This window comes from Eubalaena glacialis, chromosome 11 (assembly GCF_028564815.1).
Source record: "Eubalaena glacialis isolate mEubGla1 chromosome 11, mEubGla1.1.hap2.+ XY, whole genome shotgun sequence".
NCBI lineage: Eukaryota > Metazoa > Chordata > Mammalia > Artiodactyla > Balaenidae > Eubalaena > Eubalaena glacialis.
Window position 1 is genome coordinate 47,136,127 of NC_083726.1, and position 24,312 is coordinate 47,160,438.

The 24,312-nt window shown below is 38.6% G+C and overlaps 1 protein-coding gene across 5 annotated transcripts in view; it reads right to left on the minus strand.

The window, feature by feature from the left end:
* LGR5 (leucine rich repeat containing G protein-coupled receptor 5) overlaps positions 1-24,312 on the minus strand; it is a 122,092-nt gene that overhangs the window by 58,936 nt on the left and 38,844 nt on the right. For 4 of the 5 annotated variants that reach the window (XM_061206413.1, XM_061206412.1, XM_061206411.1 and 1 more), the window contains exon 2: positions 5,227-5,298. The exons of the other annotated variant lie outside the window; for it this stretch is intronic. In XM_061206413.1, the coding sequence (XP_061062396.1) occupies positions 5,227-5,298 (72 nt within the window). The remainder of the gene's footprint in view (positions 1-5,226; positions 5,299-24,312) is intronic. 5 annotated transcript variants of the gene reach the window in all.

Below are 24,312 nucleotides of genomic sequence, written 5' to 3' on the forward strand. Positions count from 1 at the left end.
ATACATATACACACATATATATACACACACATATATGTAGATACACACACATATATATACATACACACATATATGTAGATACACATACATACACAAGGACAGATATCTAAATCTCTATATCCAGCTGTATGAACAGACATTTGGAAGAGAACATAAAATAACACTAGAGAAAAAAAAGTTTCAAAGAGGCAGCATTTTTTCTTTTCTTATATTTTAAATTAATTCTTTAAAAAATTTTAATACAGATTTTAAAGGTAAAGAGGCAGCATTTATAATCAATTACCAGATCTATGAAAAGGAGAGACAGAGCACTCTGACAAGGCCAAGGGCCGGGGAGATTATTTATGGGCAAGAAGGTGTTTTCATTTCACTAACGCAATCCAGTAGGTGAATTAGAGTTTACCAAAGTTCTTTCATCATCAATTCATTTGATCCTCAGACAAAAATCTCAAAAGACAGGCAGGACAGCTCTCACTATTTTTAGCAACATGATGAGGAAGTAGAAGTAACAAGCATAGACTGTACCTTCAGGAAGTTTGGTGGTATTTCTCATTACTAATTTCATCTGAAATAATAGATATCTACTATTTATATAGAGATTCTTTAAGGCCAACCATAATACGAGCAGACAGTTCCAGGGAACAATAGTAACTTAAAAACAAACCTCCCTAGAGCATCTCAGGTTTCCTTCCTAAATCGAGTATTTGATTCCAATAGCATTAGAATCTGGGAAGATTTTAAGATAGTACTGGGAAACAAAGGCCTTTAACTTCGACTGTTTAAAATGGTAACAATTCATTTTTCCCTCTGGTTTAATCAAGCTACCAATCTAAGTTTAAAGGAACTTGAGCATGTCAGCATTAGGCACAATCTTTTAGTTCCTAACATCTGAACCACACTCTGATGGACCAAATGTAGGATTTATTATTTGTCCAAATCGCAAACATCAACATGAAGTCCTTAGTAGAACTGAAGAAACAGAACTGGGAGAGATACTGTTGGAGAGAAATGCAATTATTGCTCAGGATGTTCAAACTTGGTAAAAACTATCTGCACTGGTTGCCTATATCCGTTCAACCTCATGGTTGGAAACAGTTTTTCCTTCACAAATCCTGGATCCCTGGGATTACTCCAAAATCAAGCTCATGAAATAGGAAAGAAGGAAGTGAGAATCCTCTTGAAAGTGTTTTCATTTCGCTAACACAACTCAATATGTAAATTATAGCTTACCAAAGTTCTTTCATCATCATTTCATTTGATCCTCAGAATCTCAAAACAGGCAAGGGCGGCTTTCACCATCATGCCCTGAGGCCCAGGGAGGTCAAGTGGATTATCAGCTAGTAAGTGGCAGAGTCAGGACAGGAGTCCTGGCCTTGCTTCTGCTTCTAGGTACTGTGTTCTCCTCTCTACACAGCACACAGCCTAACCACACTCAGATTTTTTTTTTTTTTTTAGGAAAAAGGCTCTCTCTCTTCCTTGTGCTATCACGCTGCACCAGCAGGGCGTTTGGCCTGTGCATGCCTGGTCACCTTGCGGAGTCATAAAACATAAATAACAAATAACAAACAAGACTTGAATGTACCAAGACATGTGACACAGGTAGTAAGTGTTCCAGAATGTCAGGAGGAAGAGAAGAAGACCATTAATCGTGATGGCTTTAATTCTTCTTAAATATTTGCTTCACATAGTCACTTTCTCCAGGGTTACAATATATTTAAAAAATACATTAGTGATACCTCTAGGGCTTTATTGATTCTTAGAGGATTTTGAAATATGGCACCAGTGATGGATGAGAGATGAATCATGACTGTCTACACAGCTTATGACATTGATGGTTTAAACTAGGGAGATGATAATTGGGCAATTAGAGCTAAGGGGAAGAGTGGTAACTTGGCTTCATTAATAGTGTTTTTTAAAAATTGAATTTTGTGGTGGGAATTTTATTAATATCATTGAGAATATCAGTAGCAGGTTCTGAATGAATGGATAAAGAATAAAGTATAGAGATGAGCTGAGTAAACTGAACAAAAGAATACTTTCAGAACAGTTTAACATTTTAACAGTTTGTCATAACAAAAGATACACACACAGATACAATAACAGATGTAACACACACAATAACAGATATCTAAATGTCTTTCTAGCTGTATGGATGGTCATCTATTAGTTCATTTATTTATTATTAGGTCATTTATTTATCATAATATCTTATGGAAAAACCCGGATGAACTTTTTGGCCAACCCAATAGAATACTATATAAAACATGCTGCTTAAGTGTGTTTATGCATATGTAAAAATAATAACTAAGGTTTTGTTCCTGTGGAGTAATGTGAAATTGGTGAAATTCTGCACCTGAAAATTATGATGATACTTTTCTCAGAGCCAATATATGAGGGTAGTGAACGAATAACCTAAATATCCAATCTCTCCCTGCTGGGTAGACAGCTCTTTCTTGCTTTCTGTCTCACTCTCTCTTTTTCATTCCCTCACATATTCCCAGCCACAGACAGATGAACACACCTATCATTACGAAGCTCAGTTTAACAAGAGTTTAAAGTGTTCAGCTGTGCAAACCACTATACTAGGTACTATCGGGGAAAAGAAAAGCACAGATGAATGAAGTACAATTCCAAAGCCTCCTTCTGCTTTCTGAGTATGGCTTTGAAAGTGAATTTGAATCTTAGTTCTGACACTTATGTACTCCATTATCTTGGGTAAGTTCCTTGTTTTCTCTGTACATTTTTTTTTTTTATAATCTTGAAGTGAGAATAATAATAATATCTACTTTTATGGGGTTGTTAAGAGGATTCAGTGGGATAACGTGTGCAAAAAATTTTGAACAGTGCCTGTCACAGAGTAAGCTATTACTGTTGTCATTATAATTATATTATTATTTCGAAGATCTTATACTCCAGAAGAGAATACAGACTTAAACATAGCTGAGTCTAATGGAAACAATCAGCACATAACAAAGGCATGATCAAAATGCTCTGCTAAATGGGTGTGTGTGTTTAAACCCACAACACCCTAGATTTAGCCTTGGGAAGAAAGGAATAGACCAAGCAGAGTTGATCATTTTTCCAGGTTCTATAAATATTATCCCCTTTTGCCACTAAATGAATAATGATGTCTTCAAAACATCAGTTAGATGCAGCACAGAATTATATATGGGAAAGTGGTCTTGCTTTTAAATTCAGCAAGTTGGCCAGCTCAGCAGAGGGAATTTCAGAACAGAAGGAGAAAGTGGAACGAATAGTCTTTAAAGGGTCCCATCTACTTCTGAATTCTATGATTCCATGGTCAAGATACTTGATGGAGTTTCCAGAGACATAAAAATAAGGTAATTTGTAAAAATAGGCTTTTCAAATGGTAGTTCCCTCCCCTTCTTTCCCCCGTTTCTTCTCTCGATTATCTTTTGAAGAACTGATCTTGGATGAAAATTAACATTCACCTCATGAAGAAAGAGGAGTTATTCTGAATGAATTGGGTCACCAAGGGAGGAACTCTATTAAACAAAGTCCTTGGGGAAGTGAATTATTTATTGATTTGGTTTGTGGTCTAAAGCTGAGGTGTATGTTGAAGGAGAATGGAAGCCTTTTGCCATTGCATATTATAAGGAAATTAAAGAGAAAAGCACTGGGAATGCATATTTTAGAAATATGGGGATAAACAGGACTAAGTATTGTATATTAATTATGGTGAGAGAGGGCAGATGAGAAGAATGTAAACAAGAAAAAAATGCTGATGTTTGAAATTTACTAAAAATAATCTAAAAATATTGGCTAATGTCAACTAAATCTGTTACTTTTTTCTAAAGTAGTGAACAAGTATAAGAAGCTCCTTTTACATGTTTTGCTTTCTCATTAGTTCATTCATTCATTCATCAAAAATGTATTGATTATTCATTACATACCAGCCAAGACTAGGACAGACATGGTCCCAGTCCTGATGAGGGTTAATCTTTTAGCAACAGAAATGGCCAGAGAGGAAAGAGAAGAGGAAAAAGAGGAGCCTGGACAACCCAAAGTGAAAATTCATTTTTTGAATAATAAAAACTTGCTGTATAATCTAGTAATCTAAGCTTTTTTACCATACTCCTCGATAACAATCTGGGCATGTTCAGCTGATTTCAGTAGTAAAATAATAACATTTGTGAGAAAGCTAACGCCATCAAAAATAAATATAGATCCAACTCTAAAGGGGAGAAATTTGAGAATATTATCCTCTTGAAAAAAAATGATCAATGTAGTGTAATTTGGTTGTGATGGATGGTTCTTTTCACCTCCCAAGGTGGATCGTGCAGTGCATCAACAATTTAAATTACTCCCCAAATAGGACCCTGACTCTAGGAATTATAAAGGGGTATTTTCAAAAGAGGTCATTGTCTAAACAATTCCTTTAATCAACAGTCAGAGGATTGATTTAGCTGATGGTGCCAAACCTTCTTCATGAAGACTATGACGACGGTGCATCCCTCCCCTAAGTCCCCGTCCCTCAAAAGAGTAAGAGGATCAAATGAATTTTTAAATGCAGATTTTGGTTTATAGAGTTCTTTTTCATCTTCTGGAAAGTGATTACCAGACTTAATCAAGATTCCTCTGTGTATCATTAGCTAATTTTAGCTTCCTCCTTTTTAAAAAAATTGAATTTTATTTTTTTACAGTGAGTTTGGGAGAGACCAGTTTTAAGTCCTCTGTGGATTTCATGGTTTTCGGTTCAAGCCTTCAGGGAAGCTCAATTTAAAAGTAGGAAAACAGTAATTAAAAGTGATTAGGACAAGAAGTTTTGGTGCTATGAAATGAGCACTCAATTCTCCCTGTCATAAGCCAAACCAAGAGGCAATTTTTGGTTTTGATTATGGCTTTACTTGCAATTTTAATAAACATGAACCAGTATTCAAACTTCTAATATCCTGCTGCTTAACTATTTGCAAAGAGCTATCCAGCTCTTTTAAACAGCTTTTGTTTTAAACTCTTAATTTGTTTGGCTCAGCCTCACCTTAGGAAGTTGTAGCTTCATGGTAAACCCTTTTATAAGTTGATTTCCAGAATCCTAAGCGATTCTTGCTTTTCCCCTCCCAGCTAAGTGTTTCCTCATGTGCCCAAATCGTTGGTGCTGACAGCTTTCCTGCCTTGTTTTATCTGGTTCCCACAGTAAGGACGAGAGACAAATACAAGAACGTGTCCAGCGTTGACTGGATGCGGCACGACTCCGCTGATACTTACAGCTCCTCCAGGAAGCGGAGACCGTGCAGAGGATTCGGGGGAAGCTGACTGATGTTGTTCATACTCAGGTCTCTGGAGAGGAAGAGAGGCAGTGTGTGAGGAGCGGCGTCTGCCACCACAAGGCAGTCCAGCTGTTCAGTTCACACATTTGCAAGCAATACAGCCAAAGGAACTCGTTCTGTTGCTTGACAAATGAATCGCTCTTTTGCACGTTAAATATATTCCTTTCCTCCCATGCCCCCCCCTCAACATCATGGGCTCTCAATCAAATCAGAGACCCTAGGAGGAGCTGATATGGAATTCAAAATGATTTAGACCATTCATGGGCACGGTTGTAATTCTTCATGTTTAAAATGACCAGAGTAGACCAGCAAAGGGAACAGACATAACTCAACCACCCTAGACATAACTCAATGTCGGGTCCTGCTTTAAATTTTGTGGCAAAGAGAAATGTCTTCACCATGCAACTCTGGAAGTCCTGTTTCTCTGGGACTATAAGCACCTTGTAAAAACAAATGTTTTGATTCAAAGAAACTTAAAAAAACAAAACAAAACAAGACAAAAAGCCTATTCCCTCCTTCGAACATGTTCTTTTTGCAGGTTCTCGGATTGCATTAAATAAGTGAAATGAACCATAAAACAAGGGTGTAATGCGATCCTGCTCTGTAGCACACTTCCTGCTGGGCCTGCACAGTAGTTCCTGGCACAGGAAACAACAAGCCACTTTGGGCAGAACTCAATCAATTTTTGTTTTAAGCGAAACTCCGTGTAATTAGATTTTATTGTTTTTACTTTTCTATTTCTTTACTGTCTCCCACATAATCCTACAGCATCACTGGTATATGCTGTCTGTATCTCAGAGGCCAAAAGACCAACTGATAGGCAGAGTCTACTCAAGACCAACTAAGACCACATAACAGTCAGCTGAAGGTTGACTTAAAAAATGACGTGCTCAAACGTGAAGACTCAGAACTAATGCCATTATAATCTCAGAGCGGGTCTACATACTTAAAATTTATGTTGAGATAAGATAAGGAGCTTATTTTTATTTATTTTAAAAAAATGATTCAGTTGACATATAACATGGTATTAGCTTTAGGTGTACAACATAGTGATATATGTATATATTGTGAAATGATTACCACAGTAAGTTTAGTTGACATTCATCACCACAGAGTTACAAAATTTGTTTTCTTGTGATGAGAATTTTTAATATTTACTCTCTTTAGCAACTTTCAAATATACAATATTGTATTATAACTGCAGTCACTATGCTGTACATTACATTCCCAGGACTTATTTCTCGCATAACTGGAAATTTGTGTCTTTTGACCACCTATGCCAATTTCACCCAGGAGCTTTTATTTTATTTTTTTAACATCTTTATTGGAGTATAATTGCTTTACATTCTTGTGTTAGTTTCCGCTGTATAACAAAGTGAATCAGCTATACATATACCTATATCCCCATATCCCCTCTCTCTTGCGTCTCCCTCCCACCCTCCCTATCCTACCCCTCTAGGTGGTCACAAAGCACCAAGCTGATCTCCCTGTGCTATGCGGCTGCTTCGCACTAGCTATCTATTTTACATTTGGTAATGTATATATGTCAGTGCTACTCTCTCACTTTGTCCCAGCTTACCCTTCCCCCTCCCCGTGTCCTCAAGTCCATTCTCTACGTCTGCGTCTTTATTCCTGTCCTGCCCCTAGGTTCATCAGTACCATTTTCTTTCTTTCTTTTTTTCTTTTAGATTCCATATATATGTGTTAGCATACGGTATTTGTTTTTCTCTTTCTGACTTACTTCACTCTGTATGACAGACTCTAGGTCCGTCCACCTCACTACAAATAGCTCAATTTCATTTCTTTTTATGGCTGAGTAATATTCCATTGTATATATGTGCCACATCTTCTTTATCCATTCATCTGTCGATGGACACTTAGGTTGCTTCCATGTCCTGGCTATTGTAAATAGAGCTGCAATGAACGTTGTGGTACATGACTCTTTTTGAATTATGGTTTTCTCAGTGTATATGCCAAGTAGTGTCACCCAGGAGCTTTTAAAAAAATCCGGATTATTCTTATTATTGAAGTGGCCACAACCATTGCACCTAACCAGCAGATTTCAGTATTGATAGCTTGATACCTTTATCAAATATTAACTTTTAATCAGTGGTGCCAAGAACTAAGGGATCATTCACTCTGTGCCTTTAAAAAGTCACGAGCATGTACAGGGAAGATAAAATATTTTGCTAAATGTTTTAGAGTATGGCAAACCCCCCACAGTTATTAATTTTAATATTTATTAATTTTAATTATTAATTTTAATATCATTGTTGGTAGACAATGATGTAGCTGAGTAAAATGCTATATTCTCAAGCTAAAACTAAACAATGCTAAAAATATAGACTAAAAAAATTTGTATTGTCCATATATTCAAAATCTGATTTTTTTTTCCTGGCACTGTTTAGATAAGAGAGCCAGATAATTGATTCGCAATTTTAGTTCCCTGTGCAGATATTTCTCTGAAGTAGCAAGGTTGTTTAGTTCACTGAACAGGCATATATTAAACTAAACAATACAGTCTCTGGATTCCTTACAGTGACTATATAATCTCTGCAAAGACTTGATATTTCTAAGGCATATTCACTTACTTTTAACTGATATCCCACTTATTTCCTAAAAGGACTGGGTGGTTTGCTTCTGGAGCATGTTTATTAGTAACTTAGATCAAACCAGTCTCAAGACAGCTGGTGTGGATAGCACTGACATTCCTCTCCTCTCGTATTTCCCTGTGTGATGTGCAAATCAGTCTGGGACAAACACCGATCTTGTCTATTGCAGAAAGCTCTAAATAGAACAAGGAAATTTATGTTTAAGGAGATTCATAAGCACTCCACATTATTTTACTATTTATTACCCTATTTCAGGCACCTGGAAGTGAAGCTTACATCAGCATTCACTCTCAGGGTTCCCCCTGGAGCATTTTTATGCTGGAGCAGCAGAAAGGGTGCAGGCATTGTTAGTGTACAGTGTCTTGGGTTTGAATCCTGGCCTCCCCATGTACTAGCTGCATGATCTTGGGAAAATGAACTTCCCTGTTCAGGCCTCCTCGTATTTAAACAAGGGTGTTCCTGCATTAATAGTTTCATACCCTATGATAGCTGTTTCCAGTCAGGAGGGAGAGACTTAATTTGCTTCTTGAAAAGGAGAGTACCTCCCTTTCCCAACAGGAAATTAATCACCTCTCCCTGTTACCTGACATTGCGGTTCCTCCCAGAAAATGAGCTCGTACATTCGGCCCTCCATAACCGTGGGTTTCGCATCCCAGATTCAGAAAGCTGACTGTATTCATTGAACTACACCATTTTATATAAGGGACTTGAGCATCCTCAGACTCTGGTATCCGCGGGGGCTCCTGGGACCAATCCCCCAGTCACACCGAGGGACAGCTGTATTGCTAAACCGACCCTTTACGACTTGTTTTCTAATATAGACTGTTTACTTTCTTTTTCTTTTTTTTTTTAATTGAAGTATTGTTAATTTACAATGTTGTGAAGGCGGTTTTCTTTTAAAGAGCTGCTAACAATGCAGATAAACCTATGGCACAAAATAACTTAATAATAACAATCTAAAGTAAAATGAAATAGACTTTTAAAACATGAATCCGAAGTGGGTAAGGTAAAAATTAGTCGCATTCACCTTTTCTCGTCTGTGTGCACCTTTTGCATTGACGTTCAAATGTAACACCGGTCTAGCTCAGTGCTTCCCAAGCTGTCCATGGTAAAAGACCAATGAAAAAAAAGTTCTACTTTGCCGTGGACTTATATTTTTATAAAATTAATTAATAGAAAAGTGAAATAACACAACAATATACAAAATACAAGCCTCAATATTTTGTTATGTGATTTGACAGATTATTCAATTTCTGTGAAAGTTTCTAAACCTTTACTCTCAAATCCTTATCTGTTGTGGATTAGTAAAAAATAACCCTGGCCTGGGAGGGGTCCTCAGACCATGCCTTTTGCTGAGCAATGCTGTTCTTGCCTTCGTGTCAAGAAGGGCAAGACTTAAAATTACTTTTAGCCAGTTCAACTTTGAGTAAAACATGATAGAATGAGAATGCTTGGCTGCTAGAGAGGACTGGCCCTCACCAGGGCGAGGACGCCCACTTAAGAAGGAAGAAAATGAGGTTCACGGAGGTGAGAGGTCTCCAAGTCACAGTGCAGAATTCAGTGGGAAAGCCCCTGGGCTGGAGCCTAGAGCCCTACTTGCCCTAGGTTTTTGGCTTTTCCTTTTTTCCAACAAATTTTCCACTCTGTACAAGAACATCCTCATTCTCACTCTTAAATTATTTTTTAAACTTTTCCATTTTTTCTTCTATAGTATTTGGTCTTTCTGACCCCTGGAACACATACAACCTTAGCAGAATGAAGGGATCTTAAAATAGTTTCCAAATCTGTGCATTACTTACTTTTTAAACTATCATTTTAAAAAAGTCCCTATTTTGCACCACATTTGGCCCATGGTTCAGTTTCCTAAAATCAGTGAAGCAATGTAATGCATTTCTTTAATTTTTTTCATCTTTTGCCAAGATGTTGAAATTAATTTTGAAGAACTGGTCACTAGGTAAAAGGATTTCATCAGAAATGGAGGATTCATTGTGACAAGATGGTCAAATATGTTAAACCATTCTTCCCTGTCTCTGACCCAGCTCTTGTCTACACTGTGTTAATGACCGCATCTAAAATCTGGAATAGGATTTGCAAAGTTCCATGGGAGCAGCTGACTGTCTATTGGAATCATTGCAGGAGCTTTAAAAAATATAGATGCCTGGGTCCCATCCCCAGAGTTTCTGAGTCAGTTGGTCCAGTATAGGCATTGGGATTTTAAAAAACTTCTCAGGTTATTTGAATGTTCAGCCAAGGCTGTGAACAGTGCTTAGGAATAACTCTTTCTAAATTTCTAGATGGGTGCTCTGAGTTCTACAACTCACTCAAAATTTAAGAGGCTAACTAAAGATACTGTTTCCTCTGGGTAGAGAGTTCCACCCAAGCAGATAGTATCTTTCTCTTGAAAGTGTCTTTGTTGCTTGCAACTCTATTATTTTTTTTTCTTCATTTGACAAAATATTAATTGAGCATTAATTGTGGTCAGGTCTAGGAATACAGTGGAGAAGAAATCTGAGTCATCTTCAACTTTTCCCTTTCCTGCTGTCCCTATGTCCCTAAGGCACCCAGCGTTAATTCTGCTACAAAGCTTGCTTCTGGATCTGGCCTCACTTCTTCCTTCTTGGCTGCTACTTTTGGTCAGGTCCCTGCTCTGTTGATAACTGTTCTACTCTCCAGTTTACTGTGCCTCCTCATTCTAGGTCATCTTCTACACCATGGCCAGAGAGGTCACCCTGAAAAGTCCATCCAATCGTGTCACTGCACTCAGAGACATTGCTAGCCAATAAGAAAGGCATCCCCTCAGATGATTTGGAGAAGCGCTTCCCCTCTGGGAGGGGAGGGTGGTAAATTAAAGAAAAGGTCATTTGCCTTCTGCAGAAGCAGCCAGGGAGCAGAGTGAGTGGGTTGGCAAAGAGAGCTTGGCTTGGAGTTCAGCCCCCCACGGAGCGCTCCAGTGCCAGGCACAGCCTGCACAACCATACCCAGCTTGGACCCCCCTGTCTGAGAACTTGGGCGGACTTCAGGCCTCTTAGAGGAACCAAGGTCCCTACCTTCGTAGGCTCTTCACAACCTGGCCTAAAGCATGTTTCCACCTTGATCTTACGCCACCTTCCTCTCTGCAACATGTGTTCCAGTTACACTGAAATTCTTTCTGTTCCTCTTTGCATCTGTCTTTACCCATGTGATTCTCTTTCCCTAGAATGCATTATCCTCTCTATTTCCAAATGACTACTCCAGTGCTTAACAGACCCCCGTGTTTCAGACACAAACTCTTCTCTTTCCAGCTTAGTTGTTCTCTATTTCCACCTCTAGTCCTTGGATACTTGCAGGATCAAAGCCTTGTCTTAGCCTAAGATCATACATTGATCTCCTGGATCAATCACTATCTCACCACCACCCTGAACTGTCTTTTGTTTCCCTCTACTGGCAAAACCCCAGCTCTGGGAGAAAACCATAATTCATCTTCTCTTTTACTATCTCAGTGGACTGAGTGCCACTAGAAAAGAAAAACTCACAAATGTGCAGATTAGTTACTATGAATTCATGGTCTTTGTGGGCTCTCTACACTGCTGCACAGTCCTGTTATTTGTTATGGCTCAGTTTACTCCTGCAGGAACTGCTGCCAACCTTCACCGCTTGCCTCAGACCTCTTAATGGACAGCCACTCCCATCATGGGCACCTTCCCTCTGACTTCGTGGAAATAACTGGGATTCTTTAGATCAAACACTACATAGGCCAAATTTTTGTTCTCTTTTGTCCCTTGCTTAAGATACCCACAGTTTTCTCTTGCTCGTGGGTCCCATCTCCCCACCCCCAGGATGCTACAGCACATGATTTCATGAACAATTCCTTCTATTTCCTGCATTTGCAATTTCTTTCTCTTCCCTTTCAATGTATCAATGTAGTCAAGTCTTTTCCATGAGTAAAACAAACGAAAAACCAGATCTTTCGATCTCATGTCTTCCTCTACCTGTTACCTAATCTTTCTCATTCCCTTTGGGGTTGTTTCTAGTCTCCAGTTGTAGTCTCCACCTCCTATTCCCTTCTCAACCCACAACACACAGGCTTCCATCCCTACACTCCAATGAAACTGCTCTTTCCACAGAAACAATGACCTCCATGTTGTCAAATCTAATGAACACATGACTTACTGGACCTCTCTCCTACACCAGACTCTCTCTTTCTGGAAGCTCTATACTTTATAGTTTCCAAGGCATCATTCTCTCAGGATTCTTTCCCAACTTTCTATAGACTCTTTGTGGGATCGTCTTCTATCTACCCCTTATATGGCAGTATTCTCTGGAGCTCTACCCTTGGCCTAGTGTTCTGCAATCTCTGCCCTTTTCTTCTTGGTGACTGTTACTTACTCTCATGGGTTTAAGTATCACTTAGATGCCCATTACCCCCCAAAGCCATATTCCTAGTCTTAATGTTTCTCCTTCAGAATCATTTATCTAATTTCCTTCTGGATATGTCCATTTACCAATCTTGCAGGAACGCACTGTGTCTAAAATGGAAATAATTATTTTCTATTCCGAACTCATTTCTTTTTCTGTGGGGCCAGTTTCTAGTTAATGTCACCACCATCTTCCTGTCAAAAAGCCCAAATCTTAGATACTATTCAAGTCTTCCTATTTTTTTTTTTTATCCTCTCTATCCCTTTTTCTCTCTCCTAACTCTGTCCTCACTATCTCTGACCCAGTCATCTGAAACTGCCTCCCAACTCTGTGGCTGCCTGCTTCCAGAAGCTTCCTGCTTCTTATCCTTTGAGGCCCACCCTCCGAATGGCAACTAGAGTGATCTATCCAAAAATGCAGAATTAGCCACCCTACTTAAAACTTCTCAATTCCTATCACCTTCCAGATGAAATCCCCATTTGTTAGTATTGCATACAAGCTCCACTGGGTAGCACACCAACCCTTTGTCACTCTGGCATATTGATTCTAATTCATCCTTCAAGACTCAGGTTGGGTGGATGTCATCTCCTCCAGGAAGCCTTATCACATTTGCACAAGTGATGTGCTCTCTGTCCTCCTGTATCACCCCATACATTTAATGACATCATATTGAAATGATGTGTTCATGTGTCTGTCTCCTGCAGTAGGATGTATTCCTCATGATCAGTGGCCATTTTTTCATCATAGTACTCCTAGTGTCTAGCCACATGTTTGCATATAGAAGATACTCAGCGAATGTTGAATTGAACCCTCTTCTACTGCCTCTGTCCTATGAGTGAGCAGATGATCTTACCCAATCTATTTTAAAAAACCAGGTTTCTCATCAAATGGCTACATAATCCTAACTGTGAGGCATGTAATCCTTCTGGTATAAAACACTTTTGGGAACAAAACACACTTTGTGTCGTGCCCACCTTCCACAATGACTTTTGCTCACAATTAGGGCTGTGGTTTCTCTTTTCAGTCAATCCTATTTGTTTTCTGTCCTAGGGATTCCTTAGAGATTCTCCTCCATTGAAAGTCGCCTTCTACCCTCATGGTCAAGTACATTCATGCTGATGCTTCTCCTCCCCCACCTCCCCCACTCCTTCTACCCTTCTGCTCCTCCCTATCCCCCCTCCTGTTCTTCCTCCTTCTTTTTATTCCTCTTCCTCCTTCCCCCTTCTTCTTCTTTTTTAAAATTTTTTTACTGGAGTGTAGTTGATTTACAGTGTTGTGTTAGTTTCAGGTGTACAGCAAAGTGAATCAGTTATACATATAAATATATCCACTCTTTTTAAGATTCTTTTCCCATATAGGTCATTACAGAGGTATAGAGTAGAGTTCCCTGTGCTATACAGTAGGGCCTTATTAGTTCTCTATTTTATATATAGTAGTGTGTATATGTCAATCCCAAGCTCCCAATTTTCCCTCTTCTTCTTTCCTTCTACTTTTCCTTTTCTCCTCCTCTCCTGCAAAAATATCTACCTTTCTTATCATTTCTATGGATTTCTTGTGGGAGAGGCATGACTGCAGTAAGTATTTAGTCCACCATCTTAAAATCCGGCCATACTGTCTCTATTTGAGACTTGATACGTGAATCAGTGAACAGAGAGGCCATTCCTTATAGTGTGATTATTAAACAAAGAAAGCAACAACAACAAAGGTTCTTTAATCTCCGCCACAGTTGAAGACAAATATTTTCTTCTTTAGCAGCACCGTGCAATTCCTATTTCTTCTAAGTACAGTCATGTTAAATTTGTCTTGGGAGATCCAATAGCATTTAGCTTTTTTCCAGACACCTTTGTTAACAATGGATCCAGGATGGAGACATTCCAGCACTTTTTAATTGATCACTTTTTAAATACATTTCTAGAGATAAGCCCTCCTGTGAACTTCAAAAGGAAAGGTGCAGGCTTGAGTAGCATTTTATGACAGCATGAATAATGTATGTCCGGATACTTTTCTCATGTTATTGTTTTTAACTCCAAAACAATGTATCTTTGAAAAATACTTTTTACTGAAGTATAACATATATGGGAAAAGGAATAAATCCTAACTGTCCAACCCACTGAATTTTCACAATGTGAACTCACCCTTGTAAACCAGCACAAATCACTGCTACCACCTCAGAAGCTCCTTAACTCACTACTACCCCCGAAAGGAACCAGTCTGCTGACTCCTAACATTTTATATTAATTTTGCTTGATTTTGATCTTTCTATAAATGGAATCATAAAGCGCATGGTTTTTTTTTTTTTTAAAGACTATTTTTAAGAGCATTTTTAGGTTCACAGCAAAATTGAGAGGAAAGTACAGATATTCCCTATATACCCCTTCCCCCTCCCCACATGTATAGTCTCCCGCCTTATCATCATTCCCCACCAGAGTGGTACATTCGTTATAACTGATGAACCTACTGATACACCATAATCACCCAAAGTCTGTAGTTTACATTAGGGCTCACTCTTGGTGTTGTACATTCTATAGGTTTGGACAAATGTATAATGACATGTATCCACCATTATAGTATCATACAGAGTATTTTCACAGCCCTAAAAATCCTCTGCACTCCGTCTGTTCCTCCCTCCACCCCTGGCCCGCACAATCACTGATCTTTTTACTGTCTCCATAGTTTTGCATTTTCCAGAATGTCATATAGTTAGACTCATACAGTATGTAGCCTTTTCAGATTGGCTTCTTTCACTTAGTAGTACAGAGAATAGCTTTTTGTGTTTTTCTAGCTTCTTTCCCTCATTTATGAGATTTATCCATGTGTTGCACGTAGCAATAGTTAATTCCTTCTCAATGCAATATGTGTCTCATTTTGTTGTTATACTACAATTTATTTATCTGCTGAACTATTGAACATTTGAGTTCTTTTCAGTTTGGGGCTATTATGAATGATGCTGCTATCAACATTCTTAAATATGCCTTTCATTGAATGTGTATATAAGTGCATGTCTGTTGGGTATATATCTAGGAGTGGAATGGCTGGGTCTAGGTATATATGTATCGTATGTTCAGCTTTAATAAATCCTGCCAAATAGTTTGCTAAAGTGGCTATATTGATTCATACTCCCACCGGTAGTGTATTAGAATTCCACTGGTTTCCATTTGTTATAGCCAAAATTCGTATTATTTTTCTTGAAATCTTGGTTGTTTCAGCTAAATGTATGCACAATGGTATCTCACTATGGTTTTAATTTGCATTTCCCTCATGTCTAAGAGAGTTGAGTGCCTTTTCATATGACTTTGACCAGCAGGATACCCTTTTTCGTGAAGTGCCAGAAGAATATTTTATTTGATGACCTTCAAATTAAAACTTACTTGTTGTAAAAAGTGAAGCTATACATTGATATGTAAAGAAAAAGCTAATAATCTCCTTACGCCTCTTCTAATAGTATTATTCTTTCTGAGGTTTCAAAGTTGTTCTTTGAGATAGTTGAGGTGTAATAGTTAGGAGCATGTATTCTGGAGCTATTTTGCCTTAGTTCAAGTCCTGGCTTTGCTATTTCTGAACTGAGTAACCTTGAGCAAGTTATTTAGTATCTCTGTGCCTCAGTTACCTAATCTGTGAAATGGACTTAATAATAGTATCTGCTTTATAGAATTGTTGTGAGAAATAATTGAGCTAATGTATGTAAAGTACCTAAAACAGTATCTGGCACGTTATAAGCACTACATATTTGCTATCATTATTATTATAAAATAGAATCTCTTTTATGTTTTTACAAATTAAAACTCTTACCTATACAGATGTATCAAGAGCAGAGAAATGTTAGCTTACTGATATTTATGGTTATCCTGAAAAAAAAGTTACAGGATAATTTTTAAAATGTTTAGAGACAGTAGGCTTATGTTTTACTGGTCCCTTTGCTTTATTAATATTATTTTTTAATGGAAACTTTGAAAAGACAGAGCCTCAAAGCTCTGTCAATAATAAGGGAAGAGATAGATGCAGTTTTTGTGAGGAGATCACTTATCTAAAAACCTCATGTACTCAGAACACACCCCAAAATAGAAAAATAAGCAAGCAGACAACAAAATAAAACAAAACAAATGAACAAAGGAAAAAATAGCAATAGCAAACCAAACCTTTTTTGAACAGTCAGAATAAGAAGCCCACAGAGCCAGTCGTGAATGTTTATGTACTTTTCTCAGAGGAAAAGGTCCCAATCAGAAAGGAAGTATTCTTTATTTGGGCAATCTTGTTGTTTGTTTGGTTTGGTTTTGAAATCCATGGTAGCAAATTACTCATGGGAGGCAGACTCAACAAAGTTGGCAATGATGTGGGAAAGCAGATTTAAGAACTAAAATCATCATTATCATCAAACACATAGATCTTTATTCATCTAGTGTAATAGTTCTAGATATTCCAAAAGCTTCCCACCCAATTTGGAACCAATTTCCCTGCACCTCCCACAAGACAGTGTAGAGCTTTATATGTTCTAAAGGATGGAATAATCATCAAAAATCATCAGAAAAGTTTAAGAATCTAAGAATACACTAAGGTTCTATCTTTTCTACTTCTCTCTATTCTCTGTGAACAATTTCTAGACTTGAACTTGCACCTGCACTACAGATCTTTATTTCTAACAGCTTTATATTTGAACTTCTCCATGTGGTTAACTGACCAGTCACCTACAGCCCGACACATTTCAAATTGGACTCATTGTTTTCTCTCTTTTTCCCAGACCAGCTTTTCTCCTTGTGTTTCCTCATCTTGAGTAATGCATCACTGTTCTCTTAAGCAACCAAGCTGGAAACCTCAGGTTTATTGTTTTTTTTTTACGTCATCCTATCATTCATCGACCAAATGGTCATTAACCCTATTGATTATATCTCTGAAATGTTCCTGGAATAATAACTAACATTTATCTGACACATACACACACACAGTCTAATGAATCTTCAGATAACAACCCATTTTATAGATGAAGAAACAGGGACACACAGAACTTTAGCTTTCCCAAGATGACACTGGCAGTAAGTGGCAGAGCCAGGGTCTGAACCTGATCTGTCTGACTCCAAAGCTGTTGTGATCAGCCCTTTTCAGCTACACTATATACTAGAATCCAAGTTCTCATTTCCATTTTTGGCTGCCATAGCTTAAGTTCTGGTCCTAATACTTGTATCACCTTTCTCACTCTTAAGAATTACCACGCATGTAAGGAGATAGCTCAGGGAAAGTTTGCTCCTCACTTTTCTGAACCTGGTCACAGGTTGGTGGCATTTCTGGCTGCTTTTACCTCTTGGCCAGCACTTTTGGAGTGACAATTCAGACCTCTCTGTACTACCGACTCTGCTTCCACTTAGCCTTTGGACATCATCTTTTGGGTCCTTCTTGGCTTCCTGGTCTGTAGCCCCTGGTCCATCTCTCTTCCATCCCCAGATCTCAGAATTCCAGTCATAACTCTGGGTTTCACACTCATCTGGTGGGGGGAGGTCAAGCAATTTCAATGGGACCTTAATGGTCCTCTCTACCTTCATTCTTCCCTCCTTCCCAGTCCATCTGGAATTATCTTCATTTTTTTCCTGAAGGATAAAGGAGCTAATATTTTATATTGTGTTTCATTTTTCTTTTAACAATAACTCCATTTATTTGTCTAGAACTGTACAGTTTACAAAGCTCTTTCATGCCCACAAATTTGTCTTTGTATGAGGTATTGGAACATGAATATTTGCAGAGTCCAAACTAAGACTGTACTATAATTCACAATACTAATGTTCACTTGAGGAATATATTGATTTTCTTTATGCTTGAAAAAAAAATCAAGCAACTGGCTTTGGAACTAGAACAGGGTTTCTCAGTCTTGACTCTATTGCCATTTGGGGCTTGATAATACTTTATAGTGGGGGGCTGTCCTGTGCATTGGAGGGTGTTGAGTAGCATCCATGGCTCTACCCGCTAGATACCAGGAGCAACCCTCCCCCAGTGATGACAACCAAGAACTTGACTGTTATGGGCTAAATTATATTCTCCCCTCCTCCCAAATTTTTATGTTGAAGTCCTAACCCTCAGTAACTCAGAATGTGATTGCATTTGGAAATAGGAATTTTAAAGAGGTAACTGAGTTAAAAGGAGGTCATTAGGGTGGACCCTATTCTGATATGATTGGTGTTACTATCAGAAGAGGAAATTTGGACACAGACAGATACAGAGGGAAGACCATGTGAAGACACAGGGAGAAGATGGCCATCAACAAGCCAAGGAGAGAGGCCTCAGAAGAAACCAACCGTGCTGACACCTGGGTCTTGGGACTTCCAGCCTCCAGAACCATGAGAAAATAAATTGCTGTTTTTTAAGCCACAGCCTGTGGTACTTTGTTACGGCAGCCCTAGGAAACGAATGCACAGACACTGCCAAATAAATGTCCCCTAAGGTCAAATTGCCCCTGGTTGAGAATCAGTTAACCAGTACACATGAATTACACACAAGAAAAAACTATTAATTTTGCCTTTTGCGATGACAGGAAAAGTAAGTTTCCAATGACCTTTTTTCTTTGAAAGAGGGAATTTAGAAAAACCTTCCCTCCCTACTCCTCTTTCACATCATAAATTCCTTATAGCAGAAAATTTCGTTACTTTATTATTGAACAACGAAAATATAAAACAAAGAGCAGAGCCAAAGACTATAAGATATGGTTCATGTATAACCCAAGGAGTGACTCTGAGGCTGTGTCATTGAGTCTTTTAAACAATTCTGGAGCTGTGGCTGCACCGAATGTTTCCATAATAATTACCCAGAAAGGACCCCCAAGGCAATATTTCAAAGAAAATCTTCCAAAAGCTTTCATGAAAGGAGCTAGATCTATTTTATTTCACCCAGGCAGAAATGCCCATTGTTTTCCCTGCCCTGTGCAATAAGTAAGACACTGAAATATCTTGCAGTTAACATGGTGTGACCATGGGATCCTTCCATGCCAACAGGACGAAATCTTTCTCTCCCATCCACATTCCTTCTAATATCCTGAAGCACACACAAAGGCTCTGAGTTATTATTAAAAAAGGCAGATCTGACCCATCATCCTACCTCATCCCATGGGTTCAAAAGGCCTTTACTTGTTGCCCATCATCTGCAAAATGGATCCCATGTTGTTCTCTAGCTGTGGTATGAGGATAGCAAAATGGGTTACAGTTTTGAAAACGAGGTCAGGGTCTCAAAAGATGGTTCTGCCACCAACTTGCTTATTGTCAGTTTTATGCTTTTCTGGTCTTAACTTCCTAGTAGGTACTGTAACACCTATTTCATGCTGCCATGCTGAGGATTAAATGAGATAATGTAGGCACATGCCCTTAGCTCAGCATCTGGCACTTGAAAGGGCTTTACTGGTTGTTGGCTGAAGTCTCCATGGTCCAGTCCGGATCCACTGGATTAGGTTAACCTCCCTCTAAACTCTTCCAAACAGTCTATATTCCAGTCACACCAGATTGCCTTTTATTCTCCCAAGGTGTCCTGAGGTTTTACCCTTTAGATGGACACAAGATATATTTCCTGTGAACCTTGTGTTCAAGGGAAGGGATTTGGAGCATCTTATCCTGTGGCTTTCTGTGCTCAGGCTTTGTTGGAGTCACACAGACTAGAGAAACTGCATGTCAAGTGCCTGGCACAAGGCTCCATCCTGAGGAAGCAGCTGTCATCTCCTCGTAGTCACATCTGCCCGCCTGTGTCCCACTCAGTCTTCATTCCTAAGTGCTCTTTCACTTCCTGCTTCTACTCCTGGATCCTCTGCAGATGCTCCACGTGGTGACCAAACGTAGCCCTTCTAAACAGAACTAGCTAATTCCCTGGCATGGCCTGAAATTCCCCCAGTGGATTCCTGTTTGCTCTTAGGTTAAATCCAAATGCCTTAGCATGACATTTTTTGTGTGTGTGTGAACAATAAAGTGGGTTTATTTAAAAAGAAGACTACAAAATTTGACATTGAGAGAGATATAAAAGACCCACAGGATTTAAAATTATTAAATACAAAAATGATTGGCTATAAGCAATGTAAAAATACATTTCCCAGTCCCCAAACAGAAGTATGGCAATTATAAAATTTTTGTACTGTATGTGCATTTCCCTTATAATTTTTAAGAACCATTCTAAACAGTCTATTTGTGTACAATATAAATTTACCATAACCGTTAATAAAAAATTATTTTATATTTGAGTTTACTGAGTGTGCCTTTTTCTGTAAGTAATGGTATCTTTGGTTTCAAGTTCACCTTGAAATTTTTATTTACCACAAAGATCTTTTTACTCCTAACTCCTTCTACAATAGAAGACAGAGGCTAATCAGTCATGGGTCCTGTAAAAAACAATGTGAAGAAAGGTTCTAGAGTGACCCAAAATACCAGTGAAGATATTACCTTTTGGGGGCCAGCTAAGAGGTCCATTCTGCGCCAATAAAACAAATGGAAGTGAAACCTCAGAACAAGCAGAGCTTAAGTTCCATGCCAACATACTGTGGATGTGAGGCCAGCAGAGGACATTCCATCAAACTCAACTGAGCCCAGTGCATGAGTGGGGACCCTGAGGTAGCCCAGATGGTCTGCCGTGAATCCCAGCTGGGTGCAGATGATACCTAAAAGGACAACGGTATAGCTGGATGTGAAATTTGAGAACCTGCCTACCATAAGCTGCTTATCTTTGAAGCCAAGACCTTAGACCCAAGACCCAGGCTATTTCTCCTCTCTCAGACAGCACACCTAGTAGAAACAGCATCCAAGATTGGTTTCATTATCTCCTAAGCAGGTAGCGGTGACATCACCACTAGCACTAGCATCCAAGCTCTGATACAAATGGATAAGGTTCTGAGTCAGTAAAAGCAGAAGCTGTGTCCGGCCATCTGCGTCTGAAAACCATCCACAACACACAATTGGCAGATGAGAAATTAAAAAAGGATGAGGTCATTAAACTGTCTCATTGGAAACATAATTCCACTCTTTCAGACAGAAAACCTACTAGCCCGGGAGACTTTCACCAAAGTACTGAAGGATCTGATGCACGGGCTCATTGTCTGAGCCCTACAGTCTTGAGTCAAAAAATCTACCAGGAGGACAAGAAAGGTCTAGTCTGTGAACCACTTGGTCAGAAAGGTCCCGTTTAAAAAAAAAAAAAGACCCACTTTAAGAAAGGTCTCGTTCAAAGTGCCCTGGCTGGTTGGCTCTAAGACAGCCTGCCAGCAACAGACAGTTCTTCCAAATTATCAGAACTGGTTATGAAGTGTCTTCTGAGAATAGTTTGACTACTCCCTTACACCATCAACAGTATTAAACTGGGCAGGAATCTCTGGATATTCACTTTCTTAAGAAGGTCTCCTCTTCCTCAACCCGACTCACCGTCCCCTCACTCACCCACTCAGGTTATACCTGCCACTGGGTGGTTCCTCCTAGACCCCGAGTGCTTTCCCTTCTCAAGTCTTCTCCAGGCCCATGACACTCATCTGCACCTCACCCTCCCTTCCAAAGGCTGTTCCTCTTTGTTCTTAAATATCGCTTTTTCAGATAAGTCTTCTTGACCTTCTAATCTAGAATAGGTCCTTTCCCGTATCGCCTTGCTCTTCTTCCTGCCTCCCTCTACTCCCCTCCCACCCACCCCGCCACCTCCCACCATCACTCTTTTCCCTTAAGAATAGTTTTTGGTCACATCTTTATTTTTTATTTTTATTTTTTTTAACATCTTTATTGGAGTATAATTGCTTTACAATGATGTGTTAGTTTCTACTTTATAACAAAGTGAATCAGCTATACATACACATATATCCCCATATCTCCTCCCTCTTGCGTCTCCCTCCCACCCTCCCTATCCCACCCCTCTAGGTGGACACAAAGCACCAAGCTGATCTACCTGTGCTATGTGGCTGCTTCCCACTAGCTATCTATTTTACATCTGGTAGTGTATTTACTTTCCTGTCCTCCTTTCTTGAATGCCATGAGGGCAGGGGGCTGCTAAATCACCAGCTTTTAGTGCAGTGTCTGGCACATGGTTGACAATCAATAAACACACTTGTTGAGTGACTGACGAGCTGAATGCCTGTCACATTCTCTGGCATTATTCCCTTCCTTTCTTATTTCTAGGAGGATTATTTTTACTAAGGATGTTTTGAGTCTCAGAGGATAGCATAGCATGCAGATTAAAGAATACTCTACCTTGTCTTTCCTTTAGACAGCTGGCTAAAGTGTACTTTAAAAAAATAACTCTACTATAAGTGCTAATCTATTTATCAAAAAGGTATTGATGAAAAATAGATTAAAAAAAGAAAAAGAAACCCAATAAGTCTCACTAATTTTTGAGTTAGTTTCTGGTTGAATATGAGAGATGTAGAAACATGATTGTATTTCAAAATCAAATAGAGAGGGCATACATTCTATACCTATTTTGCTTTTGAACAGTTTATGAGCCTGCATAGACACATACACTTTTCTCTAAAATGAATTTTTTTCTCCCATTAAACGGAACAGTCTTTACTGTTCTTACCTCAGCGGTATGGAGAATGTGAATTCAATGTTTATAAAACGTATTCTGAGATCCTTTGAAGTGCCTACCATATACTTAATGAACTCTTGTTATTTTTGCAATGCTTTAGGGCATTTAAAACTCAAAACAAATTAGTAAAAACAGAAATGTAATTCCCCCAAAAGCCAGAATGCTACAATATTTGAATTAAATTAAACTACCCAAGAGTTTGATTTAAACATTCCTTTACTAAGGTGTTCCTAAACACTGACTTGCATTAGAAAGATGAGAGACAAAAGTTTCTCCGTGTTGCAGTGGAACTTTTCAATTATGCCAGGGGAATAATATCCTAGCTTAATGTTTGTCTTCATTTCAATCTGGGGCTGATAGACCAACTCTAAAGAGACACTATTCACTTTCAGATAAACTGTTTTTCCATTTAATTTAACCAAGATTCCAGTAGAGGGAGCAGAGTCAACAATTAGAGAAGAGAGACTTTCAAAGTTCAGGCACTCAACAAGGAAAAGGTCAAGGGCTGAATTAATTTGAGAAATACATAAGACTTAATTTTAGCTACCAATAACTTGGCTTATCTATCTACCTTCCAAAGTATTGCTGTCATAAAAAGCAATTGTCTGCCTTTCCTTGACTACTGCCATGGAACATTCATTTATATGCTTCTAAGTGCCTCAAGAGCCAATAAGTCACTGATGAACTTTTGAAAACAACCAAAGGTGTAATCATTCATTGTTATTGGTTAATGAGTTGCAGAGCTTGAGAAAATGTAAAAATAAGTGTAACATTTAGAGCCTTTTAGACCAAGTCTGACTACATATACAGTCAGAAATTCAAAATGTCAGTGTAAGCTATATCAAATGTACAGTTATTAACTGAGAAAAAAATGGAAGAGAAAAAAACAGGGAAACCTTAAAAAGGTAAAATCTGTGCTTGTATTTTTACAATGAATCTTGTTAAGGGAACTGAGTCAGATGTGGGAACTCAATGATTGCGTATTGATGATGAAGCTAAAAGAGCAACACAGGTAAGGAACTGTACGAACCACGAGCAAGTGAGTTTACAAATCTCACTACAAATTAAACAGTACGAAGTAGAGTTCTAACACTCATGGAAACTTACCATTAGTTGTCACACTGCCAATTCCAGTTGCCCTGGAGTTGGGGCATACACAGCTTGTGTGACTGTGTGTGGCAGGCCTACTTACTAGGTCCCTGGCAGTTCAGTGTCATGAAAGGAGGCCATTATTAAAAAGAAAATCCCCAGGGCTGCCTGTGGAATAAATGATCAGTAACAAGATAAGGATTTTAAGAATTAATACAATAGTGTGTAGTTTTAAATGTGTTTTCATGAATATGAAACTTTTTATTCTTTTATTTTACTTCTTTAAATTATAATTAAATTTAAATTTTATTTTAGGTCAAAGTGATTATACACACACACACACACACACACACATTTGTACCTACCTAAGTACATATATATATATCAAACAACTACAAGCCTTATAATGAAAA